The 19,998-nt window shown below is 46.9% G+C and overlaps 1 protein-coding gene across 21 annotated transcripts in view; it reads right to left on the bottom strand.

Moving 5' to 3' along the window:
- Window positions 1–19,998, bottom strand: part of Mtss1 (MTSS I-BAR domain containing 1) — a 147,429-nt gene that overhangs the window by 111,879 nt on the left and 15,552 nt on the right. For 18 of the 21 annotated variants that reach the window (XM_004837973.3, XM_087187965.1, XM_087188019.1 and 15 more), the window contains 2 exons: window positions 13,453–13,514; window positions 9,851–9,924 (listed from right to left, as the gene is read on the bottom strand). In XM_004837973.3, the coding sequence (XP_004838030.1) occupies window positions 9,851–9,924; window positions 13,453–13,514 (136 nt within the window). Of the gene's footprint in view, window positions 1–9,850; window positions 9,925–10,043; window positions 10,196–10,565; window positions 10,837–13,452; window positions 13,515–19,998 lie in introns of those variants that run through there. The other 3 variants (XM_087187969.1, XM_087188016.1, XM_087187973.1) reach the window with 3 other exon arrangements.

The following is a 19,998-nucleotide window of genomic DNA, read 5'->3' as shown; positions in this document are numbered from 1 at the left end:
TTTCTTCATCTGACAACCAAATGAAACCAAAAAGCCACACTGAAAGCATTAGAGCCGTGAGGTCCCATCAATAAAGGCTGTGGGTTTGACAGGACCCCACACTGACAGAGTGCTCCTGCTGACGAGCGTCAGACACCTGTCGGTGAGAAGACAGGTACCCTCCCCCACGCAAACCTAGGGCAAATCCACCATGCTCAGGAGCTGGATTCATTTCACCAGTTTCCCTCCTTCAGGTAAAACAGCTAACTGCAATCACCATGCTGGGTTTGTGGACAATTCCTTAAATGCACTAAGAGGACAACAGGTCAAAGGCTGACCCAGCTTAGCAGCGGGCCTTCCTCATGTAACAGTTTTCTCAAGCTTTTCCTCAGGGACCGCCGTGCCCCAAGCAAAATTTTTGGACTTTTTTCCTTACCTCTATCCTCCCCATAAGCTTTTACCTGCACAGGTGTATGTGTCTGCTTACGTACTGTGTGCATGTCTGCTCCTGATACAAGTTGGGAAGTTGGGTATTTTTTTTTTTTTCAGTACCAGGGATCAAACTCAGGACCTTGTGCTTGCAAGGAAGGCGGCAGCACCACTGAGCTAAATCCCCAGCCCAAGTTGGGTATTCTTTATTGGAAATGCCTGGGATCAGAAGTGCTCTGGATTTCCTTCTTTTCTTCAGATTTTAGAGTATATGCATACACGTACCCAAGTCTAAACATGAGATTCATGTATTGTTCTTATCTACCTTAAACACAGCCAAAATGTAATTTCACACTGTACTTTTAATAATTTGTGCATGAGACAAAAGTTGCATGGTATGGAATTTTCCACTTGTGGTTTTCATGTTGATGCTCAAAAAAGTTTTGGAATTTGGAGTGTTCTGGTTTCAGATTTGCAGATGAAGGATGCTTGACTGTGTAAGTTTCCGTGTCAGAAAGCAGCCTTTACCGCCTTAGGCACAATATCCTGTCCACTGAAAGGGCCTGAAATGGACATACTTCAGGAAAGGAGGGTAGTACATTTTTTGTTTGGAGCTACAATTACCATTCATGTGCATCTTTTCACCTAGTCCCTGGAGGTTTGACAACCAACCCTTCTACAATCCACTAATTCGATGCCTTAGAACCAAAGCCCCACACCTACTTGATTTTAGGGTTCCCAGAAAGCCTGCAGACATCAAACAGCCCTCGTCACGTGATATTTACTGTGAATGCAAACAAGCTGTTCCTGTAGGAAAACATTCTCAGATCTCCACCACTTAGTACAGGAGGCACTAGCACTTAATGGGTGTTCACTGAAACTAAGAAATTAAACATTCAGCTCCTCAGATACACTAGTCACATTTCAAGTGCCCGACAGCCACCTGCAGCTAGTGGCTACCATAATGGACAGCACACACAGAGAGCGCTTCTATCACCAAAGACAATTCCATCGCACAGAATGGACCTGGCCCAGACTGGAGCCGGACTTGCTTGTGTCAGTCACCATGGGACACACGGGCCAGCCGAGTTCTGGCACAAGGCCTGCAATTAGAAGCAAACCAAAGGCAACTGCTCTGTGTCGACCCAGCCACCTTCCCACTTTAACCAATACTGTGTGAAAGTTCTTCTCTTACATAGCTTTATTCTCCCTTCCTACACTTGCCTATAATACAGCAAGGAGACTTTTTAAAGCCTAACTTCCAGCAAGACAAAACATGCTTAAGGCCTCCTCAGCATAATTCATGTGAATCAAAATCAAGAGGTCAAGTTCAAAATCCCGAAAATGAAACCCTAAATACAGAGTTCTCTACGTCGTGTTCAATCCAGCATGCCTAGATCCATAGTAAAAAGTAGCAGAGACTGTCTGTGAGCAAGCTATGGAGTGCTTCATTTTATACCTTCAACAAATCAGCAATTGTTTCCTGGCACCTGAGATGTGCCAGGCGCTAGGAAACCAGAGCTTAGGAGCCCCATAACAGCCACACAAGCTTAAGGCAGAATGAACTCCAGACACTGTCTTTACAAAACTCCTCTGGGCTTCAGGAGATGCTTTATGCTAGATTTTTCCTAAAGCCTTTGTGGAGTAATATCATTGGAAAACTTGAAATACCAGCCTTGAATCATTTGAACCAATAAACTTGGCTCTCAGAAGAAAAATTACAATTGAACTTGTTTCTCAAACACTCCCAAGTCCTTTCCTGGGAGAATACTAAAAACAGTAACTGAAAATAATGAAGAAAGCAGAACTGACCCAAAAAAACACAAACCTGGTTTATGATCTATGACCACAGGCTAGAGGAGTAGAGTTTCACATCTTTTTGTTGATGTTATTTTGGTACTACTGCGGACTGAAACCAGGCCCTTCACGCTGAGCTACATCCCCAGCCCTTTTTTATTTCTTTCATTTTGAGACAGGGTCTCACTAAGTCACTAAGTTGTCCAGGTTGGGCTTGAAGATCCTCCTGCCTCGGCCTCCCAGAATGCAGAGCTTGCAAGCATGCACTGCCATGTCCAGCTTCATATCTTTTTGTTTTTAATCAAATAAACAGATCTGACCTCATTCCTTTAAGTTAACAGCCAAAGAATTCTCAATTCCAGACTTACAAGAATGTGTTTATCATTTTTTTTCTTTAAAAATATTTTTTTAGATTGAAGCTAAAGAGGTTTGTAGGTAGAAATCACAAGGCTCTAATTACGTGGAAAAGAGCTCTGAGCTTAAAAACCAAAATTAATCCAGGAGTTAAAGGCCAGCAAGGTCTCAATTACACAACGTAGGTAAAATAAAACTCGGGGGGTTGGGGAGGATAAGACCGGGCTGGCTGGAGCTCAGAAGCTGCCTCCCAGAACCCCCTGGGAGGAAGAGTCCTGTCTCCTGCCCAGCCACACACGGGTGGCCGCCTTGCATCCCCCCACGGCCTCTTCCCAGGTCCAGTGCTGAGCTCTGAGGGGACGCTGGCCCAGACGCCGACCCACAGGCCCGACCCCAGAGGGGACGGCCTCCTCACCAGAGTCCTCGGGACCTACGGGGACACAGCCCTGTGCAATGGGTCACCCCTCTGCACACAAGGCCTGCACCCTCTAATGCCAGACTCAGAACATCCAAGCATCCCATTGCTCAGGAGGAGGAAGACGCAGGTCCTCCCCCAGGGCTGTCGTGAGTGCTGGGGAAGATGGTGGCGGCAGTGAGGCGATGGCTCCAGCACCAACACACGCCACAGAGGCCGACAAGGGGACACAGGGTTCCAGCCTCTGTGACTCTCGAGGTCCTGCTCGAGCATGTACACAGCCCGGAGAGGAAGCCGGAAAGGGCATTCCACTCGGGGAAGACACCTGTGTGAGCAGCAGGGCTCGAGGACTCGGGTGTCAGGAACAGGGAGCAGTCTCTGTGGGTGAGCTGCGGGCCACAGGCAGGGATGCCACTGGAAGGCGGCGAGTGGCCCTCTGCGACACGACAAAGAACTGTCGGGGAGCAACATCTCCCGGGAAGCCTTTAAATACCAAAGATCCCCAGGTCCCATCCAATTATTCTGATTGCACAGGTATGAGGCAGTCCCAAAATCCGTACCTTAAAACACACTTCCTGAACGATGAAGATACAGCTGCCAGATCTGTAGCACATGGGATCTAATGAAATCCGTGCCGAAACAGGTAATATGTGCTAAAAAGCAAAAGTTCTTTTAAGAACTGGCACCTGCTTCTCCAAACACAGGTAGGCAGGATGAGGCTCTCCAGCCGCTGTGGCAATTCGGACTCACAAACTGGACATCTGCCCCTCAGCTCCACCTCTAGTCCACTCCCACCTCCTCCCAGAGGAAGAGAGGGGCCTTCTCCACACAGACCAGCCCAGATGCTAGCTCTCTGTCCACCTTCTTCTCACCCTCCCCGTTTCCCTCAGATTCATGCTGTTGTCTCCATGTCCTCTATTCCCAGAGCAGATGTTCCCAAGGTAACACAGAAGGGGGAAAATGCGCCGTCCAACTTCATCCATGTTTAATGTATTTAACAGGACCAAAGAAACACTTAAAATCACAGAACACTAGAGTCTAAAACAGGCTACCTGGGATCACCTAGGACCCCGCTTCCTTTATAGGTGAGGAAACTGCAGCCCAGAGAATGAAAAACAACCTGCTCTGGGCCACACAGGCAGCAGAGCCAGAAGGCCGCGCCAGAAAAGTCCCAGTCATTACGCACAGGGGCTGCACGGGTTGTTTTTCTTTAATGCATTCAGAATCAAGTAACTTTAAAAGTATATATACGCTTACACTGAACCCAAGAGCTCCTTGCAAAATAACTTCTAATTCAATGGTAAAGTCCAGTCTCTCAGTCACATCATTTCAGCGCTTTCAGGCTGCTTGGTTTAGTGAAGCTCTCCATCCTGATCTAATCACCTAACTGAGGCCACAGGTGCCTGGTTCCCAGGCTGCAGTGAGAACAAAAAGACAGCACAGTCGTCTTCCCTTGCCTACCACTTTGCTTCCTGTGGTTTCAGTTATCCTGTCAGCCTGGGTCTCAAAATGCTAAGTGGGAAATGCTAGAACTAAATAATTCCTAAGTTTTAAATAACCTCTAGTGTAGTATATGTTATAACTGTTCTATTTTCTTAGGAGTTTTTGTCCATTTCTGCCTGGGTCTAATTCATTAATTAAACTTTATCATAGATATGTACGTATGGAGAAAAATGGTATATATTCTAGAGATCAATACCGTCTGAGATTCGGGGTTGCACCTATCGGGGTCTGGAGCATGTCCCTAGCAGGTAGGAAGAAACATTTCTATATATAAACCTCTCAGAACAGAGTCCAGCGCGGGACATATACACATTCAAGATACACTAGCTACTGCAATTTTTAATGTTAAAGCCATGTCCACTTTTTAAAGCAACAAAATAAAGGTCTCTGGACACTGAAGATGAATCTGTTCCACCTGGAACCCCTGTTCTTCCTTCTCAGAACCTTCAGCTCCTTCTTAGGGGTTCGGGGTGCATCACCATCTGATCATCCCTGAGATGGTCCTGAAAAGCTAACAAAGTAATCAAAGAGGCACAAGGGGGTGACAGTGAGAGCCACACAGCACTGGGCATGACTTGGCACACCACATGGTGGTGCTGACCAAAGGCGACCAGGCAGATGCCCTCCACAGTGAGACCAGGGCAGCCTGATGGGCCAGGCACGGGCCACCTCGACCATGGACTATGGGAAGGCCTCTCCTAAGTGTCCAGGCAAATGCATGTCAGTCACTCAACTATTCCTCAACACAGATAGGCCACAGGCTGGTCCACTATGGGTAAAGAAGAACAGAACCCTTGCTCCACAAAGCCTGGGGTTTTATGTACACTGAACGCCTAGAAACTAATGTCTTGTGGCTACTCATTCAGAAATAGGTGTGTTTTCACTTTTAACACAAATTATACATTCATTCCAGAGTGTAAAGTCAAAACAATACAGAACTGTGCCTAGTGCAAATAAACTCAAATTCCATTCTAGTTTAATTATTAAAGTATGCATATAATAGCTAACTTATATTCTTTTGTTTTAAAAATCTGTTTAACATAGGTATGTAATAATTAGATTGATTCTACTCTTATAGTGACCAATTTTAAAAGATCTCCCAAAGTCAAGTTTATGACTCACTAGCACAAAAGACCTTTCAGAGCTATTTCCTTTGGGAAACAGTATCAAATGCTAGTATTATAGAAACCAGAAGTATGCTAGCTTGGACTTCTGGACAGGTGCCCAAAGGAAGTTTAAGAATAAGGGCAGAAGATACCTATGGCAAACAGGAAGATGAAGAAATGCTCAGCATCACTCATCACCATCGAAATGCAAATCAAAACCACAATGAATTCCACTCACTCCAAGAAGAATGGCTATTATCACAAAGACAAAAAGACAACAAGTGATGGCATATGGAGAAAAGGGAATTCTTCCTCACTGTTGGTAGGAACGTAAATTTAGTGCAGCCACTATGGAAAACAATAAGAAGGTTCCTCAAAAAATTAAAATTACAATTACCATACGATGCACCAGTCTCTCTACTGGACACATATCCAAGGGAAATGAAATCAGTCTGTCAAAGAGGCACCCTGCACTCCCGTTTTTATTCCAACACTATTCACAACAGCCCAAAGCTGGAAACAACCTGCATGCCTATCAATGGATGAAAGGATAAAAAAAATGTGGTGCATACACACAATGGAAAGAATGAAATCCTGTAATTTGTGACAACATGGATGGAACTAGAGATCATTACATTAAGTGCAGTAAGCCAGGCCCAAAAAGAGAAGTACATGGTCTTACTCCTATGTGGCATCTAAAAAACTTGATCTCCCGGAAGTTCAGAGTAGAATGGTGGTTACCAGAGGCTGGAGAGAGTAGAAAGGAAGGCGAGTCGGGCAAAGTTTGGTCAATGGGTCTAAGGCACAGTGAGACAGAAGTTCTGTGTGCTACTGCACAGTGAGGAGACCACAGATAAGAACTACACAGTGTGTATCTTCAAAGGCTAAGAAAATGAGTAATTGCAGTTCTCTTCTACCATTTCTGAAAAGGACTCAAAAAAAAAAATTAAAGACTGCAAACAAAAGACTGGACTATGGAAACTCCCTCAGCAAGAGCAGAGAGGCGAACTCTATTAGCATTACAGCCCGCACCATCCTGAAGCCCAAACATATCTGCAGCTGGCCAAAGTAGCTCAAGACATCTTCCAGACTCATCACTTCTTTGGTGTCATGCTCCTGCAGAGACCCCAGATGATGTACACACAAGTGTTAACTCCAGCAAATGCCTGGAGACAACCTAAAAATACCCACCAACAGAACAATGACTAACCGGCGCTTTCTCTAGACAATGAAATCCCATTTTTCCACCAGAAAGACAAGGTAACTCGAAGGTACTGACACAGGACTATAATATGCTGGGGAATAAACGCACAGGTACAATATTTCTTAGGAGTTACCTTCTAAAATAATCATGCAGATATATCTTATTCCATATATCCTTCCACATATTGTTCTGCAGCTAGGTTTTTTCCCCAGATGCATTTATATGTGCAAAAAAGTCTATAAATGACACAAGTCCAATTCCTGGGAGATGTAAGGGTCCGTTTTATATTATATACTTTGTTACTTAAACTTTTAAAGTAAACACCATGTTCTACCTTTTTCCATTTTTAACTACAAATTAATTTCAAATCATATCTCACATGATGACACATAAATCCATCCAAGTTTCTCCTGTTATCTCCACAAAATACACCTTCTTTGTATCAACCCTAAACTCTTTGGGTCCTATGAGGGGTCTCAAGCTCCCACACCCCAGGAAAGTATTAGTACACATGGATTCTATACAACTGAAAGTGACCTGAAATTGAGCAGATCTGAGGAGTCTGTTCACTGTGACAGTTTTTGTCTTTGGTCAAATATGCCTATCCCCATCACCACCACAGACAGCCTCTTCTGGTTCCTTTTCCCATAAACAACTGCTCTGTTTTTCCCTCCGAGCACGAGAATGTCCAGGTCCTCCTGTTTCCCATCAAAAACCACACTAGAAAACTCAAGTTCTCACCACAGGAAGTTAAGGACAATGAGGGGCATCTGTCTAGCCATCCTTTAGGATCCATCCAGTAATGGAACAATACAATCTAAAAACAAACTGTGAATCCCAGAGCCTCTCAAATGCAATGCAATGCCAGATTTAAAATAGTAGTGCAAGCAGGGCGGTGGCACACACCTGTAATCGCAGCACTCTGAGAGGGCGAAGGCAGGAGGATAACAAGTTTGATAGGAATGAGGACAACTTGCGGAGTTTGAGACCCTGTCTCAAAATCAAAGGGGGGCGGTGGCGGCTGGAGAAATAGCCCAGTGGGAAGGTCCTAGGTTCAATCCCCAGTGCTGCCATACACATACACATACACACACACACACACACACAACAACAGTGCGGCAGTTTTGTTGATTTTTTTTTTTTTAAGACATACTCTGATGGGTCTATTAGAAAAAAAATCAATATGGCAGCCAAACCTGGTTCCAGATATTGCTGAGGTAGAAGAAAAGATAAAGTGTACCCAATTATATTAAGAGTTATGAGCACTGGCTTGCATGTTAAGATCTTCAGGGCTGTAATTTTGACACACAGATGCTATGTAACACTTTTTAAAAAATGATACCAGCTAAGACCCGCACAGAGCTGACAAAACCCAGAGAAGGCCACAGCTCCGATGCCTGTCACTTGCTCCTAGGGAACCTTCTGAAACACTGCTGGCATCTTGGAAATGAGGAGAATTACCTCCCCTGGGAAAACTTCCTCAATTCCCTGAGCCAAGTTAATTGCTCACTTTTGTATATTCCTCTAGCACTCTGTTCCACTACTATTACTACACCACACATATTACTGCTGCACTGACATACTTTATTTACACACCTCTTTTTACCCCCACTCAATTGCAAGCTCCTCCAGGACAAGCAGAGCAATGTATTGATTTTTGCAGTCCCATGACAGCATCTCCAATAAAAGGAATTGGTGTTTCTTAAATGCATGAGAAATGTCCTTGCTGCACATCCATTCAAATATTTAATTAACCCCCTGCAGTTAAAGGATCTCTACTGAGACCCGCTGGAGGAACCCACGGTGTACTTCAGGGAAACTAAACTCTTGTGCAACTGGGAACAATGCCCAACCCTTGCACCCAACCCTCAGATTTTCTGGTGTCACCAATGACAATGAGGAGAACAGATGCATAGCTACCAGTTTAAGGGGGGCACCCAGCAAGATAAGGGAGGAAAGAGGCAGGAGAGAGGCTACATTGGGATGAGAAGGAAGCCAGGCTCCCGGACCAGATCCCCATGTTACTGGCAATGCTCTAACACTAAGATGGATGTGGCCACGGGGATGTTTGTTTTCTGCTTACTCCTTTCACGTGTTATCAATGTTCGTGAGCTCAAGGTCATGAGTGTGTTCACTGACACTAGTGAACCTTTTCAAAGATTTCCCTCTGTTCACTGACTTTACAAACATGTTCTGGGTACCGTGTTTCTGGGTGTTCAGATGTGAGTAAGTCACACTCTCTAGCTCAATTGGTCTGCAGTCAAATGTGGGAGACACATAAACAGATAGGACCTGCCGGATACTGTGCTCATTCAAAAGGGTTCCTTGTTTGATGAGAACCTAAAGAAATAGCTATGGCATCATGTCCATGGCATTCCAGGCCCCCAGGCAACATGGAGAACACTGCAGGACAACCCAGGCCAGGAGGGAAGAACAGTGTGCAGCCAAAGGTACAGCTCAAGGCTCCACAGTCCTCATTAACACCAGGGGCCCCAACTCCCAGCCCAGGACAGGTCTGCAGCCTGTCAGAAAATGGGACCCAAAGCGAGACGTGGACAGGGACCGAGCAAAGCTGCGTCCCTCAGGGCTCTCACTACTGCCTGAGCTCCCGGTCCTGTCAGATCAGGGTGGACCTTAGATTCTCGTAGGAGCACGAATCCTACTGTGGGCTGCACACGGTGGGGGCATCTAGTTGCATACCTTTGAATCATCCCCAAACCATCCCAAATCCAATTTGTGGAAAAAGTATCTTCCACAAAACAGGTTCCTAATGCCAAAAAGGCTGGGGACCACACATCAAATGACCAAAAACCATCAGGCCATCTCCTAAGGGAACTGTGGTTCCCTTTCTCTATTTTTCATCCTTCTTCACATGTGCTTTATTATCTGGGGAACACTAGTTATAACTTCTAATAAATAGAACCCCACAGAGTTTTAAAAATGCAAAGTATGAGTCAGCTAAGCTCTGATAACTTAAGCTGCATCTTCTTGTAAAGCCACCCAGGGGGAAAGCCCACATGCCAAATTCAGTTAGCGCTGGAAGGCAGCCCTCCATCTGCTTACCACGTGTGTTGGTGGCCATGTCAGCCACTTTCTGAAAGGCATCCAAGAAGGCAGCTGCTGCTACTACTGTTGTCCTAAAATGCAAACAGATAACAAAAGCCTGAGGAATGTCTCACACTGACAAATTCATTACAGTTCAAGGGCTGAACCGCCACTGTGGATTGAATGTAACCTCCCGAGAGAAACAATCCACCTGGATACAGACAACCCCAATGCACTGGCCCCGTTCTTCCCTCGAAGGCTTCCCCAGTGACGTCCAGATCCCTCGCTGCCAGTCAACAAACACCAGTCTTCTTCCTATTGCAGGCACCTGACCATAAAGTTACTACCAGGCCAGGCCAAGTTCTGCAGAGGAGGAAAAGATAAGTATTTCTATGCAAAAGAAAAATCATTAAAAATTATAAATGGTGCAGATGAAACCAACTTGAGTAGGAAAATAATATACATGCATCTGAATTGGATCAAGAATCGACTTAGGAGAGATCACAGCACTCAGCAATTCACTGCAGTGAAAGGAACACTGAGGCCACAGATCCAAAGAGACTTTAAAGATCTTTCTCTCACACCAGAGCTGGGGACGTGAGCCAGCTGGTGACTCACAGGCCCCGTTCACTCCTTGCAACACAGGATCCTGGAGTGTGGCTCTTCTCCCTAAATCCCAATTAAAATGAAGTGAGGCTTTATTTTTCCAATTAGGATGCTATTCAAACTGTACCTTTTGAATTTGTAAAAGCTGAAAATGGAGAACATTTGCTATTCTCAGATTATGTCCTACAAATGTTTTGCATTCTTAACGTCCTCTTGAATGCTCGCTCCATGGCCTGCTGGTTCCTCCAGGTGGGGCCCGGGTGCCATGCAGTGAAGAGCAGGCCACGCTCCCTGCCACGGCCGTGACTCCACACTAGCAGGCCCCAGAGCGGCACTGGACACGAGTCTCCATGCACTGCTCGCATGATGCAAGTCTCTGCTGAACACTCCTGAGAAAGCAAAGTTGCTGGAGGAGTAAGACTAAGGACTAGAAAGTAAAGAGTTCAAAATGAAGAAAAACAAAAAGAAACAGAGCAACCGTGGCCACAAAACAAAGGTTCTTGAACGGTGATATAAGCAGCCCGTAAGGCCAGACTTCAAAATGAGGCCTGACAGTTTCCAGTAGGGCAAGAACACATTCTGCTTAAATAAAAAAAAATTTTTAAATGACATACACACACATAAAATTCTATTTCAAAGCCTATTTTTTAGAGCTGACATCACATGCAAACCTTGAAAAAGTCAGCTTTATCAAACATCTAGGGATTTATATCTAGCTCATTCTGATTTACAACTGATATCTGACGTAATGGCTGGAGTTATTCTCTTCGGCTCAGTGTCAGCCACCCAAACTTCCTAACCCAGCTGCAGAGGCACCTGTGTAGTAGAGTCACTAAGGCGCCTCAGCGAACAAGGGCAGTGGCTAATTTTGAGGAAGAGTGAGCTTCTAAATGACAGACAAGCTGGGACTTTCTGACAGTCATAAGACATCTAGAGTGATTCCGCTGAAGTGCACCAAGACTTATATGCTTCAGTCTTTATCTCTTTTCTAATACGGAAAATTAACCTGAGCTGTATGCTGTTTAACAAAATAATAGAGAAATGGCCCCCACCCTCAGGAGGCCTAAATGTTATTTAAAAAAATAAATAAGATGTACCCTCTAACAGCGAGGCTAAAATCACATTAAGTTTTATTAAATCATGGGTGGCCAACCTTTGGTTTGCCTGGGTCTTAGGCTGCATACAAATATCATCATAGTTAATGTATACGAGTAATAAAATTTCCTTTTGGCACACTCATTATAATTTTTTTGCAAGAGGGCAAGTGGCTCATGGGTTGATCAGGGGATGTCCTAGATAACTCATGAGTTTTTAAAGCTCTAGCGCCTCACTACCAAAAGGGAAAGAAAATCGCTCTCCTAGGCAACCCTGAAAGCCTTCCAGACAACTCAAGAAAGTGAAGCAAGTGGGGTGGGGTAGGGCTAATGTGTTTAAATGTTTTATTGCAGGAGGAGACCTCCTAAAGGACACAGACTAACCTATCTAAATAATCCCAGCACTATGAAAGGACAGCAGGACCATGCTAAGTTTGAGGTCAGCCTGGGCAATCTAGCAACTCAGCAACACCCTGTCTCAAAATAAAAAAAGGGCCAGGGATGCAGATCAATGCAAAGGCTCTGACTGTGCTCCCTAGTACCGTCAAATGAATCAATGCATGAGGTAGTGATCAGGTGGGGAAGACAAGGTCAGGCTGGGGAAGACGCTTGAGCTCTGAGCTGAGGAGGTCGCATCTGATCTAGAAGAAGGTAATTACAAGCTCTGGAGCAGGGAAATGGGAGAGGACTGGGCCACTGGAGAAGGCACCACATTCCAGAGGCCACAGTCTTAGGACTCTGTAAATCCAGGCCCCCAACAGCTGAAGGAATGACAGAAAAATATTCACCCCTCCCAGCTCTTCTCTGCTAACTAAGGGCCGCCAGGGAACCTGTGGTCCTGTGGCCTAAGCTCAGGCAGTACTCTGATGCACCCGAGGCTGGGCTGAGGAAGGCCACATCCCTCCTTCATCTGTCTGTCATCCACATGGTTCTTTACCCTAGAAAACACCTACGGACCCTGCTGCTCTCTGAACCTTTCTCATCCATCTCAATCACCCAAATTTCACGAATGAGAATCATCAAAATAGTGTCTCCTTTTAACCTTCACTGGCCACCCACTAAGTGCAATGCATCCCTTCTCCACGCTGATTTAAAGGGGTGGAGTGTCAACAAAAAGATGCTGATGTGTCTTCTATTGTATCAAATGATTAATTTACAAGCACACTAGGCAATAATGATAGCTTCTTAGGGAAGATCAGCAGAGATCTTGTTAGGTTTTTTAAGCATCTTTCCTAAGGCACAGTTTGCACACCGCGAAATTCACCCTTTTGAAGCACACTATTCAATGACTTTGAGTCAATTTAGAGTTGCACAACCTTTACCACAACCCAGTTTGAGAATGGAGACCCCGCTTACCCACTTGGAGTCAATCTCCTTGCCACCCACAGACTGGGCAACCCTACTGTTCATCTGTCTCTACAGATACGCTTTTCCTAGACACTTCATGGAAGTGAAACTACATCCCTGTCAACATTAGGTGTTAAACCCTTTATGCTGAAAGGCAATAAAGATGGATTAGAACTTAGACTCTAGGACCAGATCACTCAAGTTCAAATCACTGCTCTGTCATTCATTATAGAACGATTAGTGCTAAGTCATTTAGCTTATCTGTGCCTCAGTTTCCTCATCTGTAAAGCAAGGCTGGTAACTGTACTCATTTTATGGGGTTGTATGATCTGAACAAGTTAACATATGCCTCACACAGTGAGAGCTATATAAATTCCTGAGGAAGGAGGCAGAGTAGACCAGGAGTCCAATTTTACATTGCAATCAGGGCAAGGACCATGGTTAAACAAATGGTGATGCTCAGTCAGAACCCACTGCGTAGGGCTCTGTCTGCCGCTGCCCAATCAATCCAGCCCACCCCTCTCCTTTCCAAGGATGTTGCCCCTTTCCTGTGGAACACAGGCTTCTACTTACCGCAGCTGGGACTGAAGTTTTCCTGCTTTGTTTATAAAATCTTCCCAAACTGGATAGCTCCCCTACAACAAAACAAAGCCACTGGTAAGTCACACTGACAAGCATCGACAGTAACGTGGGCAGAGCACTCAATCCCAATTATGCAGCAAACAATCTGTGAGGCTGTCTTCCTTGCCATGGCTCTGATATGCTGCTCTGACTGCACAGACATGCGTTGGCTCAGAAATGGGTTTAGAATGCGCTCCTGCCCTGTAATCTCTTTTTTTTTTTTTTGGTACCAGGGATCGAACTCAGGACCTTGCGCTTGTGAGGCAGGCGCCAGAACCACTGAGCTAAATCCCCGGCCCTGCCCTGTAATCTTGCAAACACTACAGACACTGACTGGAACTACCTTGGCAGAACCTAACACTACCTTTTGAGTCAGTAGACAGTGGGTTCAAACTGAAGATGTACAGAACATCTGAGGCTCTATCATGACCCATGTGTGCACACAATGTGGCCTTGGCTGTCCTCACCCTGTCCCACACAGCAGGCAGGAAGGACCTGGAGTGACAGGGACTCCGCCCAGGACAGGTGGCTCTCGGGAAGCATTATTAGACTATCGGAATTTCAGAGTTGCCAAGCTACCTAAACACAGCTGCTCCGGGGACGGTTTACTCCCAGTGTCCACAGATAATGCAGCAACAGGTAGCTCCCAGTGCACTTCAGTCAGGAAGGGACCCACCACTCCACCAGGGCAGCCTGGCAGTCACCCTGTCCTCGACGTTCACGCAGCCGTCGGTCTAGCCTCCTGGGGGGCCCCATGTAAAAACTGGCAACCCTGCTTCCACACTGAAGTCTATCCTAAGTCCAATGCCAAATGCAACTCTGCTTCTCCAAAGGAGCCCGCTGCACCCCCCACGTGCCCTAGAGACCCTCCATCGGCCCTCTCCCCTCTTGCGAGCGTGGCATCAAGACACAAACTCAAATCTGCAGTGCAACTCTGACCAGGGCAGATCAGAGCACAGCGGACACCTCGCTTCCCTTGCACACTAAATGTCCACTGAGATCAAAGTGCAACCTACTAAGAGGTGGCCCAGAAAAGGGGCAGCCACGGTCAGAGACGGGGTATTCGGCCCTGACTGGCTTAACAGAAAACGAAGACCAAATACACGGGGTAACAACTGCATAGGAGAATTAAGTTAAGAACCGTGACAAGGAAAAAACATATACTGCCTCTGTGTTCCTCATTGGCAGTGAGGGGTAACTAGGGTGATGCTGATCGTTCCATCTATCACTGCAGAAGCCCAGTCAAGATTATCTAAAACTGTAACTGAGCTACAACAACGATTTCACCTTTTAATTGATCTCTTTTCTAACCCTTGCAGCAGATTCTCAGTCTCAGCACTGCCTGGCATTTTGGGCTACGTGTTGGCTGCGAGGGGCTGTGCCTGCTTTACAGAATGGTTAGAGATCCTTGGCCTCTGTCACCAGACACCAGAAGGCTCTGGCCCCTCACTGTGACAAACAAAACTATCTCTAGGCACTGCTCGATGTCCTCCAGGGAGCAAAAACTCCCCCAGCTAAGAATCACTGTCTTACAGGGACATCTGAAAATGAATTTATTGTGGTAAAGGTACAGTTATTTGAAGTTTAGCAATTTTGTCAGCATTACTTTATATCGGTTTAACTGTCTTCTGTCAAAGGAATTAAATATGGTTTTGTTTTAAAAATAATATGCCTAGAAGGACACCTTTGTTATAAAATTATCTATTTTAACATTTCTCTAGCTATCAATTCTGTCTGGAAACGTGCAAAGAGATATTTAGGAAGTGGTCTGATCAACCATTAAAACAGGTTATCTCCAGAAGCTAAGGTTTGGACCAACGTGCTACTTCTTTGTACTTTCCTTTATGTCTAGAGTGAGTCTTGTTTTGTTTTTATAAGGATCATGTATCCTTTTAATGAAAACAATAAAGTTATTATAAAAAGAATTTAAGATCAAATTACAGGTTCGGGCAGCAGCAGCACCATGAATTCTCGGTCTGTCTCACATGTGCTGCGAGGGCATGTCAGCTCCGCATCTGACCCTGACCGCCCAGCAAGGCTCTGGCTCTGTGCTCACTCGAGACCCTGAATGTCATCAGGCGGGGGTCCTGTCTTGCTGGCTCCTGGTAGAAGCCTCTGGCAGCCACACCTGAGCTATCGCCCAGAGCACGTGGGCCTCCATCCTAGGTTTGCTCCTTGGGAATTTCTTCTGCCCCAAAACAGAACTGTATGTGAATGTGCACTACTGACATCTCCAGAGAGCCCAGGCCCTCAGTCTAGGCCCCTCCAGACAGCTGAGGACCCCAATTTTAGCACTGACCACGCTCTTCCCAAGTCCAGAGAGGAACAGCCTCAACACCTATATCCGGTAACTGTAGAGTTAAGGGCGGGGAGGGTCTTCTGGCTGGCGACTGGGGACCTCTGTCCAGAGGGACAGGGTGGCACCATCTGGGGCATCAAGACTCATTCAGCCTCATCCAGCCTGTCTCCTTTTCTTCCTAATCCACAAAACTCAGAAAAGAGCTTTTTGAAAAGCCTACAGATGTTCAGAAGCATTGCCCACTACGTCCCTTCTGCCCTGTGACACTGGCAAGGGACCTCTTCGTGGGGTGTCATTGCTTCACAAAGGTGGTGCCAGGAATAAATGAGGTCACACATCTGCGTCAAAGACACGTCTGCCCTCCCGAGTCTACTGCAGCACTATTCACAGTAGCTAGGACAAGGAATGCCCCGAAGTGTCCATCAATCGATGAATGAATAAAGAAAATGCAGGGCATATACACAATGGAATACTACTCAAAAAAATAACAAAATCCTGTCATTTGCAACAACATGCATAGATGTAGAGAACATTATTTTAAGTGAACTACACCAGGCACAGGCAAGTATCACACGGTCTCACTCATGAAACTCAAACAAGCTGATCTTACAAAAGGAATAAAACGGTGGTTACCAGAGGTGAGGGTGTTAGGAGGTGGGAGGGATGAGGAGATACTGGCCAAAGGATATATAATTACAGTCAGCTAGGAGGGGAAGAAAATGCAGGAGAGACAAATATGTAGACAGAAATAGATAAGCAATTGCCTGAGCCAGGCGTGACCTGGAATCCAATATTGTCATTCCCGGCTCCTCCCTTCACTCTCTGCTCCCTGGCTGCCACAAGATGAGGCAGCTTTCCTCTACCATGCTCCTCTACCATGGGTTTCTGCCTTGCAGCCAACCATGGACCAAACCCACTGGAAACTGTGAGCCAAATAAAGCTCTCCTCCTTTAAGTTATGGGTGTTAGGAATTGTGTTCCAGGGACAAGAAATGACTAATTTATTGGGTATTGGAAATGGCTGGTGAAGGTTACGGAATTTCTATCTTTGGTGATGGAAATGCACTAAAATTGATTATGGTACAACTCTGAACATACAAAAAACCAGTGGGTTGTAGCAATGTAAATGGATGATATGTGAATTATATCTCAAAAAAACTGTATAAATAAACAAATGAGGTAACATAGAAAGGGGCTCAGTGCAGTGCTCAGCACACACATGATGTGAGGGATCCAGGTGCTTGCTGGCTCCAGGTAATCTCATTCAGGGTGTCACTGGAGGAGATGCTGAAAACTGTCTAACCACACCATGCACCCAGGCCGAGGCCTGTCTTTCTCAGTCCTACATGCAGAACCAGCTCAGGTGGGAGCAACATGCATCTCAGGGTTAAATAACTCCAGCGAAGCAAGACCAGGCCGAGGCCGCGGGGAGCAGGTGCCAGACGCTGTGTCTGCCGCCCCTAAGCAATGGCAGAGTGGAATGCTCCCCTGAGGTGAATGTGCCTGCCTGAAGATGATGACAGCCCAAACCACTTAAAAAACTACTTATCTGCCTCCACTTGGAGCCTCATCTCAGTCTTGACCAAATTAGCAACCAAAGGAGAGTCCCTCTCTCATCTAGGGGTACGACACACAGCTCCCCCCTACGAACACCCACTCAGCTAGAGGAAGGCTGCCAAAAGCAGCCCTCTCCCGACTTCATAATATCTGACAATCTATCAGTGTCAGGCCCACCTGTTTCAGGCAGTATGTAATTTAATAAAATCTTCGAAAAACTCATCTTCTAAGAACAAAAGACAAAAACCTCCTTGTTGAGTGAAAAAACCAGTGTGTAAATGTTATTAAAACTTAAAGGTAAGGGCCGGGGATTTAGCTCAGTGGTTTCACCGCCTGCTGTGCAAGCGCAAGGACACGAGTTTGATCCCTGGTACCAAAAACAACTTAAAGGTGATATTGGGCTGTTCTAGATTTTTTTATAAGCTTCTTTCAAGGAGGAAAAACAGGTTTCTACCCACCTGAAAGTAGTTTTACTACAAAAATTCAAAAGCTCAGAGGATGTGACAAAGGAGGAAGACGGTAACTGTAAAGGCAGCAGAAGGGCCCAGAGGTTTTTACTACAGGGCTTGGTGGAGAAGACCACATGGAAGTTTCAAAGGAAACCTGCTAACAAAGACACTGGATGCATGTCGAATGCTCTGGGAAAGCAATTCCAATCCAGTCCTTCGTTTCCTAGCCTGAGCCCACCCACCAAGCAGCCCAGAAAACTCTTCCTCAAGCTCCCTGCTGTGTCTCCAGGGTTCTTGATCCCAGCAGAGGGGTCCCCAGAAGGGCACGTTCACAGAGGTATGGAGACCTTCAACACAGACCCCGCGGCTTCTCCAGAGAGCACGCAAGGTGTCACTGCTTTCCAGACCACCAGCATCAAAGAACACAAAGCTCCTGAAGAGCAGCCAGGCTGCTTCCATCAAAGTCCCAGGCAGAGCGAGGAAGGCTGCTCCCCAGGAGCCACCAGAGGACTCAGAGAGGTGGGGAGGGAGTCACCAGGGGCCCTCTGCAGGGAGCTGAACACAGGATTCACACCAGGCTCAGAGGGAAAGGAAAGGGCCTACTGAAGAAAGGGATGAGAAAATGACGCACGTATGACAGCAGCACTTGCTCCCTCCAGGAGGCCATGACAGCTGGGATGGGATTTCCCTGAACATGTAACCCACTCACACTCTCTATGGCCAAAAGCAGGGCTCCAATCACACTCCCACACACCCCACACCACCACTGTCTCATCTTCGAGCCTCCAAGGGGATTCAACAATCCTGAAAGCTCCTACTCAGCCATCACTGCCCGGCTCAAATGTCACCTCTTCCAGAATCCTCTGATGCACCTCCTTCCCACCCACATTCCAGGGTCAGCTGTACTCATACATCGTTCATCGAGTCATGGGGCTGGCTGTGTATGAGCGAGAGATGTTCCCGTCTAAAATGCAAGGCAAGGACACAGAAATGGAGGGAGGGAAGAAAGGCACTTCCAGTAAGAGGCTGAGCTGGCACAATGACGAAGCAGAGGACACAGCTGGTTCTCCCAGGGGACACTGGAGTGGCAGTACATTCTCTCTCTGCAGAGAAGTGGGAAATGTGCAAGGTGCAGAGGGTGACCAAGCCTCAAGGGGAAAGCAGAGTTAAACCGCAGACAGCAGAGGGAGACAGGGTGGCCTTCATGCCAATAGGAAGTGACACAAATTCCAAGTCGCCCAGGTAGCAGGTAATCTAGCCCATGGGTCACATATCTGGCAGCAGCCGGGCCCCTCTGGGAAGAGGAGGATAATAAAGTCATATCCTTACTGTTCAAGGGCTTCCTTGGTGTCCTTGGATCCGCAAGAATGTGGTGGCCACCTAACCCAACCCACAGCACACCCCCCCACCCGAGGTGGAGCTCTGGGAAACACCCGAGTCCCTGTCTTCCTGTCACCCACAGCCAAGCCCCAGGTCGGCACCTGCAGCACACAGGGAGCGCGAGTCGGCCAACGGGGACGTGGCTTGGGGTTGCGACTGGCTTTGTTTTGTTTGGAGTCAGCAGAGGCCCAGGGCGGAATCCCACACAAGGTGCAGGAGAATAAACCGTGTGTAACTCAGGGCACGGCTGGTTAATGGTGCTGTGGAAGTAATGCAGCGACCACCTCTCCTAGCCTGGCCCCGCTGTGAAAGCAGAGGCCTCAGAGACAGCCGAGGGAACTGGACACCAACGCTGCCACACAGGGAACCCGAGAGGCCAGGGACCAGGCCCGGGAAGGGCAACTCGAGAGGTGCCGGGAGGGCAATCAAGGAAGGGGACCTGTTCAGAGGAGAACATATGGACTAGCAGGGGAGAGCTACAGGGAGCTGGGTTCCAACCCCTCTGGAGCCTTCCAGAGAGGCTGGCTGACCAGCGGCTGTGGCAGGGAGAAGCTCAGCCACACAAAACTGGACGATCCCTGTTTGCCCCAACGAGCTTTGCAGTCACCACCACCATGGTTGGGCACCCGTCCCTTCCAAACAACTGCCAGGCATGAGACACAACTTCTGAAAGTTTAACTCACAGGTCTACCCTCTGGGAGAAGCGCAGGATTTGCTCTCCTCGTCCCCAGTCTGAGCCAGTGCCGGGGATGGGGCCCATTTAATCTGAGTGCTGCTGCTGGCCCCGCACTCCACGCACAGGGCCTTGCATGCA

Source organism: Heterocephalus glaber, unplaced genomic scaffold, assembly GCF_053883595.1.
Source record: "Heterocephalus glaber isolate CG9 unplaced genomic scaffold, H.glaber_assembly_v1.0 deba00000281, whole genome shotgun sequence".
Lineage (NCBI taxonomy): Eukaryota > Metazoa > Chordata > Mammalia > Rodentia > Bathyergidae > Heterocephalus > Heterocephalus glaber.
The sequence above is the reverse complement of the archived record's forward strand: the minus strand, read 5'-3'. Positions and strand labels throughout refer to the sequence as shown.